General features: G+C 38.9%; 1 protein-coding gene across 1 annotated transcript; it reads right to left on the bottom strand.

Annotated features, from left to right (window-relative positions):
• Positions 1 to 505: 505 nt before the first annotated feature.
• On the bottom strand, positions 506 to 19,682 carry LOC134652758 (uncharacterized). Its single transcript, XM_063507919.1, has 4 exons — positions 19,650 to 19,682; positions 15,961 to 16,178; positions 2,517 to 2,589; positions 506 to 601 (listed from the first exon to the last, which is right to left on the bottom strand). Exons 1-4 carry the CDS (start codon positions 19,680 to 19,682, stop codon positions 509 to 511), a joined length of 417 nt encoding a protein of 138 aa, XP_063363989.1. The 3' UTR covers positions 506 to 508.
• Between the last annotated feature and the right edge of the window lie 1,985 nt (positions 19,683 to 21,667).

Raw genomic sequence — 21,667 nt, 5'->3', positions numbered from 1 at the left:
GGATATATTTATTCTGTGGTACGTGTCTTATGTGGTCGTGATTTCCCGCCTATTTAGTTATCAAACTTTTGTCGGTTTGCCGCGTGTTTTCCAATTCTTTGGTAGCTAATGTAAGCTCTGGTATTCACTTTTATTTTTCAAGTTTTTATTATTATTCTACAGACAAGACTCAAAATATTTAAATAAATAGATACACTAGATGAATGACTAGTATTATAGTTATATTAACGCAATGTCACACTTATTTTGGTTATATAATTTTCTTTATTTACAACATCAATAAATACGTACAAAAAACTAACTATACACGTCGAAAATGCGAATACAAGCTTTAACAATAATAATGATCACAAATTTGTGACGTCACGTTAGAGATCAGTTTTCTCCGTTTTATATATGCATATATAAACAAGTACACCTCTATCGTGGCCACAGATAGAGGCGTTATTCGAGTTTTCGTTTTGATACGACTAAGATAAGAGCAGTGCAGCGTGAGGTGCCTGACCCGTCACCGAGCGATTTTCAGTATTTCGAGTAACCGCGAATGCTTCGACGGTTGCGTCTCGAATCGTTTCGTCGTGGGCTCTTTGAACCCTATAATCTGTAACAAAAGAAAAAACAAATAAGTAATTAATGGGAAATTGGTTGATTTATCAAGTTTACATATTCTCGGTTAATAGTAGACATATCGTCCGTGTACAAGATGGTTTTATCTCTGTGATAAATAATAGTCACTTCAGTCACTTGTCTTAAATACCTACAGCACGCGATTTAATTAAAATAATCCAGATAGATACGCTTATTCTTTGGACAAAAAAGTTGTCGAGTTTCGCTTTGGTTTCTTTAGCCATTTCTGCTGCTGACTGTACGAACGTACACCCAACTCTATGAGTCACTTCTTTGCTTTTGATTATTTAGCTACTCAACTTTCCTTCAGTTCATTTTCTTATATTAGTTAATATATATCCTTTAAGTAGTTAGTTAACTTTCTAAACCGTATTTATCAGTCATCGGTCTAGCCATAACTGACCTTTAGCCTAAACACTGATTTAAACTTTCACGATTTTTACACATTATTAAATTGTACAACGGGACTTAATCGCGTATTTAACATTTACCTCCGACGTTTCGAGGACGGCGTTGTCCCCGTGGTCTCGGAGAAGAAACTTAAATACACGATTAAGTCCCGTTGTACAATTTAATAACGTTTAGCCTTCCAATCAATTTGAGAAAATCTATATCACAGAAACACGTACTATGTACAGTCGACGTGAAAGATATGTTTACACTTTTACTCCTTTTTAATAAGGCGAAAAATGTAAAAAAACGTTTACTAAACATATCTTTGATGTCGACTGTACTTATGCAATTTACTAGGCACTTGAGTCTCGGGCACGCCGCATCTCAAACCAGTTCCATTAGGTACCTAAATTACACATCACTGCATGGAACGAAAAAAGGAAACCGCCAATTATTCTGGTATGTACGGTAGGCCACATGCCACACTAAAGTGGAAGCTCTATTCTTACTGAATCACACTCGACGAGTAAGACTAGTATATTTTGAACCGTAAGTCCCAAGCGGTCAAACATAATCTCAGATCAAATTTTGATTGGTTATATTATAGCGTCAGTCATGTTTAATATTGAGAGTAGTACAAGTAGACGTAGGTACGTTGTGTTTAATGACAGTGGGAAGTTGGCTATTACACAGCGGTATTGTACTGTTAGATTGGATGTTTAGAAACATCACCTCGTTCGATGTATCATGAAGTCATATATTGTGTCACACCGGCGTGGAGCTAACGGGTCTATAAATTGAAAATGAAAAATATGATCATCTCTTTATACTCCGCCGCGATGGGCCGCCGCCGCTGTTGTCCAAAACAGGCTCATTCAATTCCATAAATTTTACCCTCACATGTAATTTCGTGTTCTCCATTTGTTCTCCCCTGACATGTCAGTATCTTTGGTTATTTGTTAGGATTGCGGGAGAACTTGGCGAGTGTCAGGGTTTTTTTAGAAATCTCAGCAAAACCAAAAACCCTCCAGCCGGATATCATGGTCGCATTTTTATCACCTGCCATGTCATGCGTTACTTTCGCACTTTCATACTTGCATGGTGACAGATGATAAAAAGACGACCATATTAGCCTTGCATCCCTCTTAAATTTTTATCGTCTATCCTGTCATGTGTCACTTTTTGCACTTGGTTATGACTTGGTTACTTTTACTTGTCATATCATGACAGCCATGAACGCTATGGCAATAAGCGATAAAGGAGTTGCGAACGCAAACGGCCATGGTGCAACGTTAGCGAAACTGGGCATCAATACCATTTTCTATAACGCTGACTAGACACCGACGCTCAAAAGACGTTAGAATCTGTGCGGACAAAGAAGAGCCGTGGGATGTATGGGGCCCAATACAATCCACGGCTCTTCTCTTTCCGCACATACTCTAGTGTTGGGTTTCGAAGTGATAATGGTGATAAAATGCACTAATGCAGTGACTCACCGCTCTCTCGTGGTGCGGCGTCTGTCGTTTGCTCTGCACTCGAGACTCGTTCACTTTACTCGTATTTGATTCACTGCAACAAAAAAGAAAGGCGTTAATTATGTCAGCATTAATTGTGTTGTAGCGACGAGTGACGATAGTAATTAGTATTTTTTTTCGTACATTGAACTCTGCAATACATGAAGGTACAAATGAAACAATATTTACATAAAACCTAAAAATAACAACTAAAACTAAATATCATTATTTCGTACATTGAATTATATAATTTAATATAGTTTGGCAAGAGTCGCTTCTCAGTGGTGTTGTTCCTAAAAACAGGGATGAGTGATAGGAAAATCTTGTTTGCCTAATTTATTATAAGTAAATACATAAAAATATATATACAGAATTGGAGAAGGTATCCATTTCTGTGCGTGTAGGAAGATCATTGAAATCATTTAACTTTCAACAAGATCTACGTGCGAAATGTACTAAACTTTTCTAATAGTTCCCACCGAGTGTACCTAAACCTAAAGTTACTAAATTATAAACAGGTCGTTTTTATAACTTTAACGACTATGCATATGTACGCGTTATGTACGTTTTACATTTACATGTACTGACTAACGTGGCTAACTTTTGTCTTAAGTTATTTTGCGAAATAACTGCACTTTAGACGGCTGTCTCTACAGCCACACAGCCAATGCTAACGATGTTTACAAAACCTAGAATCCAGCTGCTAAAATACTAAACAAACAGATAAGCGAGGCCATATTTAGCAAGTGCCTATAAACAGAATTGCAGTTTTAGCAAATTACAAGTTTTAGTTTTATTGAATGCAGGTGAATTCTGATCTTTACTGCTTAAATCCATATCGAAGCTTAATTCATGTTCCTTTTTAACCAACCTCGAAAAGCTGGTCAATTATAGGTACAATAGTCCGAATAAGGTCCGAATAGATCGATGTTTAGAAAAGTATCTATTTGATGGTTTTGTAACTTTTGTTACGTACGATTTTGCAAACTCTATTCCCTGATGGTGATCTGAATTTGTTTGTTTTAAAATGGTATTTTTATTGGAAACAGAACAGGTAAGCATTTGACCACAATCTCACCTGAATGGTAAGTGCCGATGCAGTCTAGGATGGTACATGCTTAACTAAAAGTTTCTATTCACTCTCAGATTAAAAAAGTTCCAAGAAAGAAAAGGTCTTTCTGAAGATTGTGCAATTTTAGGCAACATCTAGTCTTTATTTTTCCTATTCTTGGAGAATGTAGAGTTAGTATTGTTTTGTCTTACATACATTATAATTATATCTGTTGTGATTTCTGCGTAGCTGTACCACAAATTCAAAAAAGCGAATATACATATCATACATATGCTACGATCGCTACGACATTATTTCGTAATGATTACATAATATGGTATTTTGAATATCAATACACAAGTAATCAATATAATCGGCGTAACGTGCCAAAGACAATCGCAGTGGCCTAGAGCCATACATGCATTATGAACACATATGTTAAGCACAATGTCTTAAGACATATAGCTCCCGTCAATCTATTATCTATCTTAAATGATCGTAATAGAGCGCAAATTTAAAAGAAGACGAGTTAAACAATTTATACCGTAGAAGTCAAAGATATCTAGACACATTTGCGCTTTACGCCATTGCAATAAGGCGAAAAGTGTTTACATTTATTTGACGTTGACAGTATAGCGGGTGTGTCAGAGCAAACATGATGTCATGGAGCCACCTACCACCTACTTGCTTCGTTTATTTTGTAGATACGACGTACGTCGTACGTTTTGTAGATGGTGCGGAATATATTTTGGGAATTAGGGCAATGAGAGAATCGCCATTGTTATATTCCTTCCAAATCTTCCCTTAAAGTAAAAATAGTAAGGTAGATACGCGGTAAGTAAATATGTACCAAACTAGAAACATTTTACTGTAGCTACATCAGTAAGCAAGATGCATTGAATAACTTTGCAATATATCCATATTCCATATAAGTATGCTGTCTCATTGAGTACGGCTACGTCCAAGTTTTTCAAAACGGATATCAAATATTTATGATAGTATTATTTATCGCTAAATGCAAAAAAATCTATTATAACAATTAGCTTACATCATTTCAAAAACATAAAAATATCAGATGATTTGTGGATAAGTTACGTGTATCTTTTGAAATGTAAATTTTAACCTGTGACTCAAGACGAATTCTGAATCACGCATGAATTGAGTTAACAAGAATGAATTACAAGAATTCAGCTTCCAGATTTGCACTCGCGCTCTTTAACCAGAGTCGAGAAGATCAGACTGATTCTCTTTTGTTTTTATTTCTTCATTCGACTAATCGAAAAGTTGCAGTTGACTTCGACTCGGTTCTATGCTAATGCTAGCGATCTGACTGATTTAAGATGGTATATTTAGATTATTTAGTGTGCCAGATAGAGTCTGCAGCCCATCGCGGTGCTACCCACTGGAGCTTTGTCGCAGTTGAATGCTCACCGTGATTCTGCGCCTCCTCATAAGCGGCGGTGGCACTCGTTTTAGTTAGACGGTAGTAGATATAATATACAATACAAATACTCTATATTGCACACCTCATTACAGAAAACAATACAAATAACACACAAAAGAAGAGGTTAAACAACACTACAATAGGCAGACAGATATCTCTATAGACCCAATTTAAACTGTAGCAGGCGCGATTTCGCTTTGCTACAGGTAGCTAAAAGTGCAGTATCCGTTCGGCCCCAATTTTGGGGAAAGCCATAAGCCGCGCATGGCGCTGTCGCCACCTAGCGGCCATATCTGTCCTGATCGTAACAGACGCGTTTTGTTAGGGAGTGAGTCTTCTGTACTTAGTACTATTATTTATTCTGTGACTGTAGTGAGACATACTCGTACTAACATTGAATAATCTTAAGAGCGACTTAAAACAAGTGAGTCTAAACCGTAAAATTATTTAATATCCATATAGAGATTGTTTTCCTGGATTGTTCGTTTCCATCTTTTAGTGTTTCTCTTTGGCCCTATGGTTGACTGGTAGAGAATGCCTTTTGGCATTGATTCCGCCAATTGCACATACATGTAGCTACTCTGAACACGCGAACGCTACGGACCTAACGGACCCCAGAAAAACTAACGGAGCTATAACTGGCCATAGAAAATATGAAATATTTATATCATCATAATATCTGTGGGCAATAAAGTTTAAATAAACAAATAATATTTTCGTTCCTCGAGGGTATGTGAGATCCTGTGGCACTCATTGGGTTTTAGACGGTAGTAGATATTTTCGTCCCATAGTCCGTCATTCGCATCTTGGTTACCTTGAGATGGGATGCGTAAAGGCATTTTCCCATCGTAACAAAAAAGGCCAAACGACATTCGGAGTGACTTTATCCGGTAAGCAGGTTAGAATTACAGTGCTGTTGTAAAGTATAAACGGCTATTATGATCGTAGGTACATCCTATATCAAGTTCCTTCACGACGTTTTTGTCGACTTGTGGTATCCTATTGCAAAAACGCTCTATTAACTCTTCAATTCCTAGAAAGTGTCCTTGAGACTTGTAACCTATTGCAGAATAAGAACCGTTATTTCTAATGTAATGCCCGGTAAAAATAAAAGATCCCCAGGGGATTTATTACAGACTAATCGATAAATAATAGGGAGCATTGATTCTAGCAGTATAATCTTAGCTACGCAGCAAGGTTTTTAATTATTAATAAAAACTAAGTAATAAAAACACAGATTCCGCCAGTTTTTATCGGTCTTGAAAATTAAAATGGAGGTGGTCCTCATCCTCAACTCTTTTTATTTGTAGTCCCAAAAAGGACGCCGTTGACATAAACCTACCCGCTACTGTATAGATTTTCTTACTGAGTGACTCAAGCAAAGAATATAAACCCCCCTCTGTGCAAAACAGACAGCATATCATTTTTGTCTCGCGCGACAAACAGTCATGATGTCCCATGCTAGTCATGCAGGTTGTCAAACTTTTCATTTTAATCACGGCATAATGGCCACTCCAAAATCAATCAATTATCTAAAATCGCATACCATTTGTTGCAAGATCTGTAGGAGCCTTTAGTAAAATTGCCGCAAAACTATCGTGTCTACAGGTTTTTATAGTCAGTTTTTGCTCGAGGATGAGTCACGGTGGCTCCAACTGCGCACTTTATGTCCTCATCGAACTTGACTGAGTATAACGCGTTTATTTGCTGATGGATCTAACTATAACGGAACGAACGGAATACCTAGGTCCTAGGTATTAAAATGGTTCCGTTAGTTAGATCCTGACCGACAAGCTTGGTCGTACTCTATCTGGTAGAGTCAGACCAAGTAACTCTGCATGGCGTTTTCAATGAAAAAATCCAAATCTCACTTTTATAATGACTATAGTTACTAATGTTACTATCTCACTTTGTTCTGTTCAAGTCGGTACAAAGTTAACTTTAGACCTATAGACGGACTATATACTCGTATACCGACTTTTCAGCAAGCCAACAAGTACGCCTCAGATGTTCTCTGACTATCAGGCTATGGGGGTTTCGGGGGCGAAAAATCGAGCTAGCTATTCTAGCTAGGTCTTATCTCTGAAATAACGCGCATTTTTTAGTTTTTATACGTTTTCTCCCAGATATTGTTTTTAAACTCAGAATACGCATGTTTGACATTAGTCAAATATAATAATTATATTAAAGTAGTTAACTGACATCAGGTTGGAGGTGAAAAAAAAGCTGGTGGGGTTGTCAGTTGAGTGTCGATCGCGGTTGATTTGAATTTTAAAATATTTTAAATCTCTGGCGTTATCTTTATACCCAGCTGGTGAAATAAGTGCTAAATTTAACTAATTATATGTTGCTATTCCAATTCTTGTGGTAAGACGTATTAGTTAGTGCATAAAAAGCGATATAATTTTCTTTTTTATCTTGTAGGGTGGTTGCCCATGGCAACCATAGTAACACCTCATGAACGAGGACGTTACTTTAAACCGTCCGAGAGATGGAGAACCCAATCGTTCTTTATCTTTTAGCTTAGCTCATCATGAGAATTTCGAGAATTCACATCTGTCTGAGTCTTCTACTCCCGTTTTGGAACGAATTCATAGGCGCGAAAGGGAGAAGCGTAACGAGCTTCATGAAAGGGATCGTAACGACAAAATGTCAAATAAAGATAAAGGGGCCCGCTCCAGGTCCGGCAGCCCCCCTGATAGATGGTCGGATGTTTCGAGTATGGATTTTAATCAGCCCCACTGCAGCTCAGAGGAGAGTCAAATCCCGCCAGGACAACTATCGATGGCGCAGTCTTCAGTGTTTACTCCGCCGGCTCATTTAATAGACTCGCAAGAAAATAAAACTCCCTCTCAGTCCCCTTCCTCCCCTCTTACCCCAATTGGACGCACTAAATACACAACCAATGATCAAGGTCCTTTTTTGATATACGTTCAAAAAATAGAAGCGGCTTTAGATTCGGGAACTACTCTACACCCAGTGACCTTTGGGCGTTTCCTGCAAACGCGAAAAAGGGAATTTCCCAATATTGTTGAGGGGTCGGTTAAAAGAATTGGGCGAAATCGGGTATCAATCTGCTTCCACTCCGCTGAAGATGCCAATCACTTCCTAGAATCTTCCACTTTAACACACAGTCACTACAAGGCTTTTGTGCCATCTTTTAATGTCTCAAGACTGGGACTGGTGCGAGGAATTCCTGCTGACTGGTCCCCTGAGGAGGTGCTCGAAAATCTTAAGGTCCCCTTAAACTCGGGAGGCCCCGTCCCCATTAAAATTAGACGCCTCAATTTTAAAAAAACCAAACAAGACGGCACTTACTCGTGGCTTCCATCCGAAACTGTTATTGTCACTTTTGACGGCCAAACTCTCCCTAAGAGGGTATTTTTATGTCTGAACTCTCTAGTGGTCGAACAATATCAACTCCCTACTATCCAATGCTACAAATGCTGCCGGTATGGTCATTCGAAAGATAAATGTAGGTCTCTCCCTAGATGCTTCCGCTGCGGAGGTGCTCATCAGGGGGACAATTGTAACGGCGATGGTGAACCTCAACCATTCTGTTGTATCTGCCCTCAGGGGTTGGGGGCAGGTCACACAGCCAACAGCAAATCTTGCCCGGAATTTGTTAGACAAGCAAACATTAAAAAAACCATGGGGGAGGAGAATATCTCCTACATTGAAGCCTCAAATCGTCATGCTAAAGTCTCTCACAAATCTTACGCCAATGTTGCGGCCTCTTGCTCTTCTTCTCCCCAACCGCAGTCTTATAGAAAAACTATTTTCCGTCAACCCCGCACGCCTCCTCACCTCGAAAAAGGGTATGATAAAAGAGCTCATGATGCTTTGACAAGGGCCCCGGTTGTCGAATCCAGACCGGTCTTCCCTAATCAACCACCCCCTAAGGAACAATTCATAGTTTCAGAAATTATAAAGTTGATTTCTTCCTTCGTAAAATTTTTTTCTCCCGCCAGCCCTTTGGCTAACCCTTCTTTGATTTCCCACGTAGCGCCTTTTATTTCATCTCTGTTAAAGCATAATGGATCAAGTAATACTTCAGTGGAACAGTCGCAGTATCAACAATAAAAAACAAGAGTTACTTTACCTTATCAATAAATACAATCCAGCTATCTTGGCCATATCAGAAATATGGCTAAAGCAAAACTCCAATTTCAAAATCCCCAGTTACTGTTCTCTAATGGATTGCCGGGCTGATGGCTGTGCTGGAAGTGCCCTTTTCATTAGAGACCATATTTCCTACTTACCTATTTCACTGCCTAATAATAGTCCTAATTTCCACGCAGCTTGTGCTCGTGTGGAAGGCATTACATTTTTATCCCTTTATATTCCTGATCCTTCTTCTAACATCCTAAAGTCTCTTAGGAAGTTAATAGAACCCCTCCCCCAACCTATTATTGTTCTTGGGGATTTTAATATCCACCATGCTTTATGGGGTTGTGAGAAAAAAGATGACGCTCTAGGAGAACAGTTTCTACTAGATATATTGGACAAATGCAACTTATGCCTACTAAACTCGGGTTCACCCACCCGACGCTCTCTGCCTAATCAATCAGCTAGTGCAGTTGACTTATCCCTTTGCTCTCCTTCTCTTGCATCTCGAATTTCCTGGGAAGTCCTGGACAGCACTTATGGAAGCGATCATTTCCCTATTTTACTGTGTCTTCCTTTTGGTTCCTCTAAAAGACCCTCAATAACCTATCCCCTTCTAATATATAATATCAACAACGCCGACTGGGATAGTTACAAAAAACGTCTAGAGTATGAGACGTTACATCTTCCTCCCATCACTCCACACTCTATAGAGCTTTGTTCCGACGCCTTAATTGCAGCCATTAAGTCGTCTGCGGATAAGGTCTTTCCCCTTAAAAACACAGTTGTTGGCAAACTGGCTTCTCCCCCGTGGTGGGACAGTGACTGCTCTAAGGCTATCAGGGCTAGAAAAAGAGCAGAGCGGGAGTATGCTGTAAATATGTCAAATGAGAATTTTGATTCACTGAAAAAAACCATGTCGGATACCAAAATCTTGCTTAAGAATAAGAAGTCTGAAGGGTGGAAATCATTCTGTTCCTCTTTAAGTCCCTCTACCCCGGATACAATTGTTTGGAATAATATCAGAAAATTTAGAAGATCATATAACCCTTGTAAATGCCCTTACCCAAATTCTTTACAATGGGCTGAATCTTTTCTAACCAAAATAGCTCCTCCATATGTTCCTGGGGTTCTTGACTCCACTATAGGTTTGCTGAATAACCATTCATCTGACCCCCTAGATCAGTTGTTCTCACTTGTGGAGCTCAGGAATGTGTTGGGAGCGGTAAAAGACTCTGCCCCAGGACATGATGGTATTCCCTATTCGTTTATTGCTAAAGCTGGTGACCGATTCCTTAATTACTTCCTTGGCCTAATTAACTCTATTTTGCTTTCGGGCCGGCCCCCTCGGTCCTGGAAATCTCAACTGATAATGCCCATTCTTAAACCAGGTAAGGACCCAAATGACCCACAATCATACCGACCTATAGCCTTATCGTCCGTTCTAACTAAGATTTTAGAGCATCTTATCAAGAACAGATTGGAATGGTTTCTTGAAAACCACGAATTGTTAGGAAAATCTCAATATGGCTTTAGAAAAGGTAAAAGTACAATTGATAGCTTGGCTATTTTCACAACGGATATAAGACTAGCTTTTTCAAAACAAGCTTCGGTTCTTGCGGTATTCTTGGACGTCGAGGCTGCCTACGACAATGTTCAACTTTCCATTCTCCGAGAAAAGCTCCGTAATTTGAGAATACCTGCGAGACTGTCCTGTCTTGTGGGTAACCTACTTTCCGAAAGGCAAGTTACATTCCGGGGCAAAGACCCTCACATCAACCCTTCTAGACTGGTTTGGCGCGGATTACCACAGGGATCTGTCCTGAGCCCTCTACTGTACAATTTTTACACTCATGACCTGGAGCGGTCTATTTCTGACTGCCAAGTACTCCAATATGCAGATGATCTTTTAATTTACTCTTCAAATAAAAACCTAGTTTCTGCCAGTGAGTCTATCAACATGTCACTTCAGTCTTTAAATAACTGGCTCTCTATTAATGGTCTGTCCCTGTCTCCTTCTAAATGCTGTGCAGTCGTTTTTTCTCGTAAAAGAGCCCTGCCTAATTTGAATGTTTCGATCAACGATTCTAATATTCCCTTCCGTCCCTCCTACAAATTTTTAGGAATTAATTTAGATTCTAAACTAACCGGGGACCTACACTTTGAATATTTAGTTAAAAAATGTGAACGTGGACTTAACACTCTCAGATGCCTAGCGGGAGTTTGGTGGGGTTCTCATCCTACTTCCCTGAAACTAATTTATAATGCTACTGTTCGAAGCATATTAGATTATGGCTCCCATCTCTTGGTACCAGGGAATAAAGCTGGATTGAAAAAACTTGATCTAATCCAATCGAAAGCCCTAAGAATTATTTTGGGTGCAATGAGGTCTAGCCCAATCAAGGCTATGCAGGTAGAGTGTGTTGAGCCTCCCCTCGCTTTGCGCCGTCAATTCTTAGCGGATAGTTATTTTTTCCGATTGCTACAATTCTCGTATCATCCTATCATTCACCGTTTATATGACCTTAAAGCAGTGTCTGCCCCTAATCGTCTTGACCTACCCTGTCTTGTGAATAGCCTAAGAAAGTTTCAAACTCTCAAAGATCCAGTTTACCATACCCGCCGACTACCTTTGTATGAATTTAACTACGCGATTATCATTTACCAGCCCCGCGTTATTCTAAACTTCGACATTTGTCATAATGATCCTCATGCAGATGAGTACCTCCGCCAGATCCTTACGCGCGAATGGCATGACTGGAACACTATATTCTGTGATGCATCTAAATTATCACCAACTGGCTGTGTGGGAGTAGGAGTTTTCCACTCTCAATATAACATAGTACAAAAAATTAAATGCCCTCCTGAAACGTCTGTATATACTGGAGAATGTATTGGCATTTTGGAGAGTGTGAAGTTTATTATTCTTTTCAAACTTAAGAAAGCTATCATCTTTTCAGATTCCCGTAGTTGTCTACAAGCACTACTATCTAACCCGTTTTCGTCCAAATTCCACAACCCAATTATCCTCCAAATTAAGGAGAATCTTCTAATTTGTAAAAAAAGGGGGTTTGAGGTTGCCTTGATCTGGGTTCCGGGCCACTCAGGGGTCTCAGGGAATGAACGAGCTGATCGGGTAGCTAAGGAAGCCGTGGTTTGCGGTGACAAAACGCCTTTCAGGAACTACTGTTATGATTTAGTCCCTCTGGCCTCTAGTTGGCTTTTCCAAGCCTGGTCGGCCAAGTGGACTGCCGCTAATCGATCCCGAACCAAATCTTATTACCTTGTACAACCTGATGTACCAAGAAAACCTTGGTTCTCAAGGATTTTTATCCCAAAACAGTTCTGTTCCATAATTATTCGAATGAGACTGGGCCATTGCTGTTCTCCTGTCCATCTGAAAAAAATCCATAGTCGAGACTCCTCGCTGTGCGAATGTGGGCAGGAGGAAGGTGACTTAAATCACATTTTTCTTGCATGCCCTTTATATAATCATGATTATCTTTATGCGGATCTTTTTCACCTTAAAGTTTCCTTACCTACTTCTATTATACAATTGATTAAATCCAAAGACAAATTTATATTTTTAGCTCTAGCTTCTTTCTGTGAACTTAATAAATTGAAACTTTGATATATACCATTTTTGAAATCAGCAACTATTATTAATTATCTCATTATAATTCCTAAATTTTCGATTTATATACATATCGACATGACACTGGCTACTGTAATAAACGCCATTAAAAAAAAAAAAAAAAAAAAAAAAAAAAACTGACATCAGTAGGTTGTCCGCTGTATATTAGCTGTAAACGATTTGCAGTTAGATTGGTCCGTAATCCAATTGTTATTCACATCAGCCACCGTCCGCTCCGCTGGCCATGGCGAGATGCACCGTCAATCATCTTTATAGACACGATATCAAACGCCAGTGAGCCAAACATATGGTTGAAACTGTAGATTTTAGCAGCGCGTTTTGAGAATGGAGGAGGATCGCGCGCTAAAATAGATTTAGTAATCTAGATCGTCCTAGCTAGGTAAAATCTAGATCCTAGATCTATTTTAGCGCCGCGATCCTCCTAAGATCTAATTCCTATCCTCTATCTAGGTCCTTAGATTACCTAGGATGCTCGGTAGGGCGGAGGCCGATTGGACGAGGTATTGCTGGGGAGATGCTGCCGATAACTGGCTGGAGATGGCACCAGATCGAGACAACTGGCGTGTACTCGTGTCGGCCACGACTCATTTTGGGTCGCTGCGCCTTTTGTAAGTAAGTTTATAGGTAAGTGCTGAAAACGTTTCTTTAGACAACGAAGACCGAATGACTGACTATTCTGTCTTTCCTATTTCCTTCCTTCTCGTGAAATTTTTGACACACAGCAGCACTCTAGGCGGGTGAGCTAAAGCAAAAAGCGACTCTTGGTTCACTTAATGACTTAACCTTTTGGACGCCAATGACCGATACATCCACACCGTAGGTTCAACGCCAAAGACCGATTAATCGGTCACAGACCACAGAGCAACATCGACCTACGTGCATATACATAAAGTTCAACTTCAGTTTTGACACTTCAATGATGTGGCGTCTGAGTGACAGCTTTTGTGTTTGACACGGCGTGGAAAAGGTTAAACTCAAACTGATTTATATATTTCTTCTGCAGACACACATGCATGCAGTAGAAATTAATAAATCTATATCAACAATAAAGGTGGACTGCATTGAGCCGTCAGGGCCGCGTTTCGCGCCTTTTTTGCCGCCCACAGGAGCCGCCCACGACTGCAGTAGGTACGTAACTGACACAATCCATATTTTACTTTCGAGAATCGATTTTATATAATAATCAAAGGCGGTCTAGACAATCTATCCGAATGCAGGCTCTATACGAAAAAATAGATCGAGGGGTCAATTCACTACCCAATCCAACTGCTATTTTAGTGCAAAATCAGACAGAATGGGTAGTTACTGTAGTTAGTTAGTCAGCAGTAGACTGGCCAATTGAACTGTCATTGACCGAGCGAAGCGAAGGCCTCCATTTCAGCTTGCGCAAAAATTTAGGATGTTCCCCTTTACAGGTCTCGACCGATTCTAGTGAAATGTGAGCGGATTCGATAACTATACAGACTTTTTCTTCGAATTTCAGAAATTTATCAAAATGGCGAAGCCATGTCTACATCTCACAGTCCTCACAGAGCCCATATATATATGTATACTTGTTTTAGTATATGCATAATAGGTATACCTAGTTGGAACAAGTTAAGTTTGCACCAAGCAAGTTCACCGTGAAAACTGCTGAAGTGGCATGATGCCACTATTTTCTTTTTCATAGAAATTTGATGCGACTATCTGGTTAGACAAAAAACAGGATTAGATTAGACATCATTATTTGTTGCTTGTTTGTTATTTAAAATATTAAACAATGATACAACAAATCTTTAAAACAAAAGACAATTAAGTAGGTAATCTTAATTAGCGTAAGAAATCGAGCTTCATTCTTAATTCGGCAGGTCGTCCACATTGAAATCGAAAGTGCATTCGCCTACGTTAACGGATTTAATTAATTCATATTTAAAAAGAATCCTTGGAGGTAATTAAGCAACGAAAGTGTTAATACTGGACTAATTGTTGCCTCATGTTATTAGTGTTATTACTGTTGTTTAGGTAATGTGTTTTTAGATAATTTAGAACTTTTTTGAAAAAATCTGGAACGCCGACCACATAGGCCAACAAGGCTTTACCTATATTGACCTGTGTTTCTTACTTACTTATTATAAGTATATATTACCAATAACACCATTGTAGAACTGTGCAATAAAAGAAATACTTTTACGTCACCCTAGGCCCGTAAGTGGGATTTTCTCCCCGCTACACGAGGAGAAAATCTCACTTCCCGGCCAAGGCAAGACCGCGTAAAACTTTAGACAACCCACGGGCGGTAATTCGTAAAGTCCCAGATCGCATATTCACCTGCGATCCTCAGCATTCACGAATTCACCTCCCTAGTTGCTCCCTAGGTAGGTATATAATGTACTAAAGTATCTTGTATTCTGTTGTTTCCAATACATTAACTTTTTTGCCGTTCATCGCTTTACCACCTCAATCACAACGTATTAATAAGTTAGGTAACAAAAAATATAATCCAAGCGATTGCTAGAGGTAACTTTCAGGGGTGAGTGACCCTACTCAATAGCCTATGTCCGTTGACTAGGTAGGTAAGGTATCTCAGTTACCTAACTAACGCTAAAAATGCACTTTACAGTTTGGTAAGCCCGTTTGTTCCGCGTGGATGCAATGAAACTTGAACTAGTAAGTATTTTTAACGCACGAAACTTTTCAGTAGTTTCACGTTAGACACAAGTTTATGCATCCGATTAGAACTAAAATAGTTCAACACGTGTTTTAGCTGTTTACTAATAGAGTAGGAGTTTAAGATAACAATTAAACTTGTTTTTTTATTACGTGTTACGATTTCCATTCATACTGTCGTGTCGTTCGTAGTCGGCAGTACATTACAGACAGGTGGCGTACGAATTAATCTTCAGCTATTTGGGCCAGGCCGTCCGGCCAGCCTATTGGGAACAAGAAAATCTATTCTTCATCGTGCTACTGATTATAGAAATCCGTTAGCTCAGAATGCAGCGTTGCGCGGCTTTGGTTTTCACTTAGCTTGCAACTTTGCTCGTAATTTGTAGAAAATCTCGTGTTTCAAACGAATTTTCGCGGCTGAAAGCGCGCCGCAGCTTCCGACATAACGCACTAAATTTAGCCCGACCGGAATCATTCAGATCAATCACTGCGGTGAAGTATCGTATTTTCTCACTGGACTTACCAGAATCGCGCTCGCAAATCCTTTCGGTCGTTGGTATTCGTATTGGTGCACTTTGATATATTTTGATACCGCTGATCGCGCGCGCAGACTCCGGTCGTGTGTGTGGCGCCCGCCCGGGCGGATTGCCGACTGGCGATGCGCGGGCGCGTGCTGCCAACCGAACGAACACTGTGTCTATTTCTATTGGCGCTGTGTTCGTAATGCTTTGTCGCTATCGTCTCGGAAAGTTTGAAACTTTTGAAAGCGTTATCACAAGAAAATTATATTACCAATTTAATTTTTCCTAAAATTTAGAAAGAGTTATTTGTACAGGGAATTACGTGACTTCTACACTTATTCGCAGGTCAGTAGTTACTGGTTTTAGTCACCGTTAATTGGAAACTGGGAAAAGGTTGGAAAAGTCTGAACACGCTTTAGATCGATAAATTTTATGTAATTTTTATTCGTAAGTAGATAACGTGACAACAAATTGTTTTGTTTTGCATTTTTAACTGAAATAATTACCTAGGTACATTAAATAAAATAAATAGTCGTGGCATTCGAAAACTAAAGTTTTCGACACAGTGTCCTATTAGAAGGAAAACATTGTGGCCATATGAATCATCGTTTGTTCTTCTTGCAGTGTTAATATAGCAAATGGATACCTTGACTTTAGTCTTGGAGTAGGTAGGTATTTGCTGAATAATACGGATGCGGACTTTTTACTTTTACGCTGTTATAAAACCTCACGCTATTTAACCTTTAGGCAGTTTAGGCTGGTTTTAGTGTCACGCGGACCGTCCGTGCGGATCGCTCCGTACCGCTAAATTATATGAGAAAGCTGTCCGCGCGGACCATTCTAAAACGCTCCCTGAACTTAAAGCTTTGGTTTCCTCCGATAGCGGTGCCGTCATATAGCGGCCGTCTCCATACTAAATAATACGGCTAAATATGGGTGTCGTAGTATTTGTATGGAGACGGCCGCTATATGACGGCACCGCTATCGGAGGAAACCAAAGCATAAGGCTGGTTTTAGTGTCATGCGGACCGTTCGTGCGGATCGCTCCGCACCGGACCGATATGTATTAAGTTCAGGGAGCATTTTAGAGTGGTCCGCGCGGACGACCGTCCGCGCAGATAGCTTTCTCATACAATTTGGCCATCCGCACGGACGGTCCGCGTGACACTAAAACCAGCCTTACAAACGATAATAATAGCATGCGAATTTAAATACACTGCGGGCACTGCGGCATTTGATCGCTCGATTGAATTCCTTATTAGCCGGCAACTATCCAAAATGCTATTTTGTTCCACTTCCAACCATAGAGAAATATAGTAAGACAAGAGTGCTCACTCCATACATCAGTTTTGGTACCAAAAAGACTATTATTTTCATAGTCGACATCTAGCATCGAGTTGCGGAATTATCAGTGCTGCTACTTAACAATAGATGTAGCACCGACCGGAAAGTCTTGATGTTGTTGAGCATTACACTTTCCGGTCGGCGCTACATCTGTTGTCAAGTAGCAGTACCGATAATTCCGCTACTCGATGTAGACTATAAAAATAATAGTCCTTTTGGTAGGTACCAAAACTGATGTACATATATGGAGCAGTGTTGGGCAAAAAGTAATTAAATTATGAATTAACGATTGCAATTACAAAATGTAATTTCAACAAATAATTTCTATTACATGTAGAAAGTAATTGCGTCTGATCTTCTTGCGTTGGATCTGCATCAATGTGATAAATCGATAACCTTCCTACTGTCATAAATTCTCGAGCTTGGTAACCTAATAAAATTAGAAATAAAATACTCTCTCAATTATATTTTAACGACTAAACAAATTTTAGATCTTATTTCTTTCTTTCTATACTTAGAGTAAGGTTTGAACAAATGAACCTTATGAAGGTACAGTCACGCTCCGTGATTGTTACGGTTCTAGCTAAATTGGACTTTCCATAGCGTAAGTATGGAACAACCAATTTAGCTAGGACCCTAAATGGCGTAACAATCCCGTGTGGTGACTGTACCTATATTCCAAGGGTGAAGAAATGGGATTAATGAGGAGCTAATAAAACCACTGCGCCTATTCAACAATTTCTTTTCCACATAACAAAATAAACTTATCGTATCTTATACAGCTAGCCAAGTCATACATTACTGCTGCTTGACACACCAAACTATCCAAAATTAATCTTTAAATACACCAAATTAAGGTTTATAATTCATTGCCGACGCAGAGGTCTCCGCGCTACGATAGAGCGAGACAAAAATATTGCTCTCTCTCGTTGCTAATACAGCGACGCGTCAGTTACTTTAAAAATGAACCTTATAGCGTATGCCTAAGGTTCGTTTTTGATTGCGTGTGTCAAGCAGCGACATCTTACGTCTACACTTTACACTACTTTACAACTACGTCACTTTTCCGTTTGTGTGAAGTAATATAATCTCACTTTTTATTTAATTTATAGGTTCACGAGATACAGTCATAGTTATAATTCGTTATGTAGCAAACCACTTATGCTTTTCTTAATTTTCTTATTTATAAGTGAATCTGAATACATACGTCACAAATTCGAAGAAAAAAAATAATTTTTTTTCGGAAATAAAGAATAAAATCTGTTTCTTGCAACTATTTTTCCTTCATATAAATCTGCGAAAAAGTACTAAGTTCCAGTTTAATTTTTATACATGGTTTTCCCTACTGATTGATATATATAGGGCAAAAAAAAAACATTTTTTGATGCAAATATGTTTTGTTTCACCGTAATATATTTTAAAGTTTTAAACGTTGAAATTATACAGCATATATTATATTTTCAGTAATAATTCAATTTGCCAGCAATTGTTACAATAATAACTTACAACTAATAATGTACATTGTTAATCAGATGCCTTTAATTATTAAAATTATGGGGTAATTATTATTAATCTATGGTTTTTTTAGGCAGGCACGGTAGAGAACGAGTAATTTATATGGTGAATTAAATAGGTGTCGTTCCATAAAGGCTGGTACAGACGGACAGCATCACAACTGCAATTTGTATGTACAGTTCCCATCCCAGTCTGTATCGGCCCGAAAAAGAGGCTAACAAGGAAGGGTACCCAACTGTCCGACTCCGATTTGATTTATTTTGATATATGTTATAGAGTAGTCTAAAATAACGGACACGTAATTTTTTTAGCTGCCCATACTCAACTTTCTGGGAGAAATTGGCCTCCAAAGTACTGAAAAGTGACAAAACGCACTAACTTCTATAGAGAGTTAAGTTCAAGAAAATTGCTAGTTAATTACTTGTTTGAATATATGTTGGATTATTTTTTCATGTTCTCCAAATACGTGTCCGTTATTTTAGACTACTCTATAACATATATCAAAATAAATCAAATCGGAGTCGGACAGTTGGGTACCCTTCCTTGTAAGTCACTGAATAAGTAATAGTATTATGTATCATACAGAACGGCCACGCACCGCCCCGCCCCGACTCGCATTACCTCGCCCCGCGACTTGTCGCGACATGAATCTGACGGACTTTTGGCGTGCTCTCAGTAAAGTGACTTACCCATACATACACAATGACGCGTGTACAGACGTGCCGCGCACACATAAACGCAAATGATTTTTGATGTATGGCGTGTCCGCCCTGTGACTAAGTACATAATTTACGCGTCGTTTAAAGACAATGCTGTTTTGAATTTTTTTTACATGCTTTTCTGCCTGCTTGCTGCATATTAACATTTATCCAATGTAAATAATATTTAGAGTTTTCGCAAAGACAAAAAGCAACAAGTCAATAGATAAAATCATACTTATTAACAATGACATAATTACACTTAAATTGATAAAATAAAATAGTGAGATTGTCTAAATAACATTTACCACGGAATGTCTAAAACGAACAATGAAAATTAACTACTTACAACGAAAATAATCTAAAAAATTAACATAAATAATACAAAATAATTTGAATATTCTGCTACAATATGAAGATTGTGAACTGAATCGTTGTCAGTAAGAACCAGGAAAACTCTACTCATCCCATTCTTTTGGGTGTTAGTACTAGCGTAAGACAAAGACAGTATGATTCTCTCTGCCTATGTTTGAAGAAACAGTCCTGGGCCAAACTATATGAAGGTACCCGACACTACTCGCACATTCAGCAACAGAAGTTGCTTAGCAAACAAGGTGTCCGAACAAAACTTTTTTGTTGAGGGAATTTGTGTGCGGTTATTTTGAACACCTCTGCTGCTGACTGTACAATTTTGGGCTTCAAGTATTAAGAACAACTTTACTGTCTGTATGTACAGTCAAATAATTTAATTTCCGACCGATTTCGTACCTTGTCACAGTGAAAATCAATATGAAAGTAGCAAGAAACCTCATACTATTGTCACTGTGACAAGGTACGAAATCCACTCGGCTTGAATACAGTAAAGGCCTGTGTACACCGGCTGCGTATGCGTGACGTGCACGTGCGCGTGCAGCGTTGTAGTGTACAGATCCTTATGGGAGACGGCACACCGCTTGCGTGACGTGTGCGTGTGCGGCTCCAACAATTTAGCGCACGCGCACGTGCACGTCACGCACACGCAAGCCGGTGTGCACAGGCCTTTAGTATTTGATACTTTACCCATACATTTAAACAACCCATATTGTAGCAAATAATCACTTTGGTGGTTTTACTCTGGGATACTAAATGCTATTTAGGTGAGGTTTAAAACAAAGGTGAAACAATACTGTTGGGACACTTTTGCACGGTACTGTACGTTTAACAACTTATAATTAAAAAACATACTTGTCGTAAGTATTAACAGATGTAGTGAATAATTGTTTTCCATCGTATTTTCTCGGAAGCGTTCGTATTGTCATGCTACTTCAGTCAACCTCAGTAGTTTTTGTACCGAGACTGACTGAAATAGCAAGACACGTTCGTCCGTTTCCGTGAAAATACGATGGAAAATACATAATTATACACTACATCTGTATTTATGGTCAAGCTTTATAAAACAAATGTTGGTCGTCTTAATTTAGATGCGAATAAAAAGACAAAACGAAGTCTACAATACCGGAAGATTAATAACAAATTCAATAACATAGAAATAATATTAAATACAATTTACAATCGTTATTCACAGCAACCATTCAAATTGATCAAATAATTTCAAATGCAAATACAAAATTGGGTATTTCCCATTTGTTTCATGGAACTGGCTCTTAACACTTAAGTAATAGAGTTCATATTCGGGCAATGAGTTTCAGTTCCATGGAACTACTAAGAGGCACAGATCGGAATTTCTGACAGACTATCTTTTTCTACAACCCAGTGTTTTATTACATAATGGCCAAAATATAACCTGTGAATACTTCATAGGATAGCATTATATAGTACACATAATTCATAGAATCATAGAATGCATTATGTCTGCACGGTTTCTAAAACATTTTGCGTTTAGGGCGTTTTGCGTTTAGGGCATTTTGCGTTATAGGACATTTTGCGTTTAGGGCATTTTACGTTTAGGGCAATTTTCGTTTAGGTCTTTTTACGTTTGAGACATTTTGCGTTCGTAATATAGGTCATTATGCGTCTAATACAACACATTTGACCTAAATGTCTCTCAGTTTTATTTGGACCTTCGTGTGCTTAAAATAAAGATCAAAGATGCTTAACCTTTTCGACGCTGTGTCAAACACAAAAGCTGTCACTCAGACGCCACGTCACCGAA

The sequence above is a fragment of the Cydia amplana genome, chromosome 12, assembly GCF_948474715.1.
Source record: "Cydia amplana chromosome 12, ilCydAmpl1.1, whole genome shotgun sequence".
In the NCBI taxonomy this organism is placed as follows: Eukaryota; Metazoa; Arthropoda; class Insecta; order Lepidoptera; family Tortricidae; genus Cydia; species Cydia amplana.
This window is presented reverse-complemented; position numbering and strand designations above follow the sequence as displayed.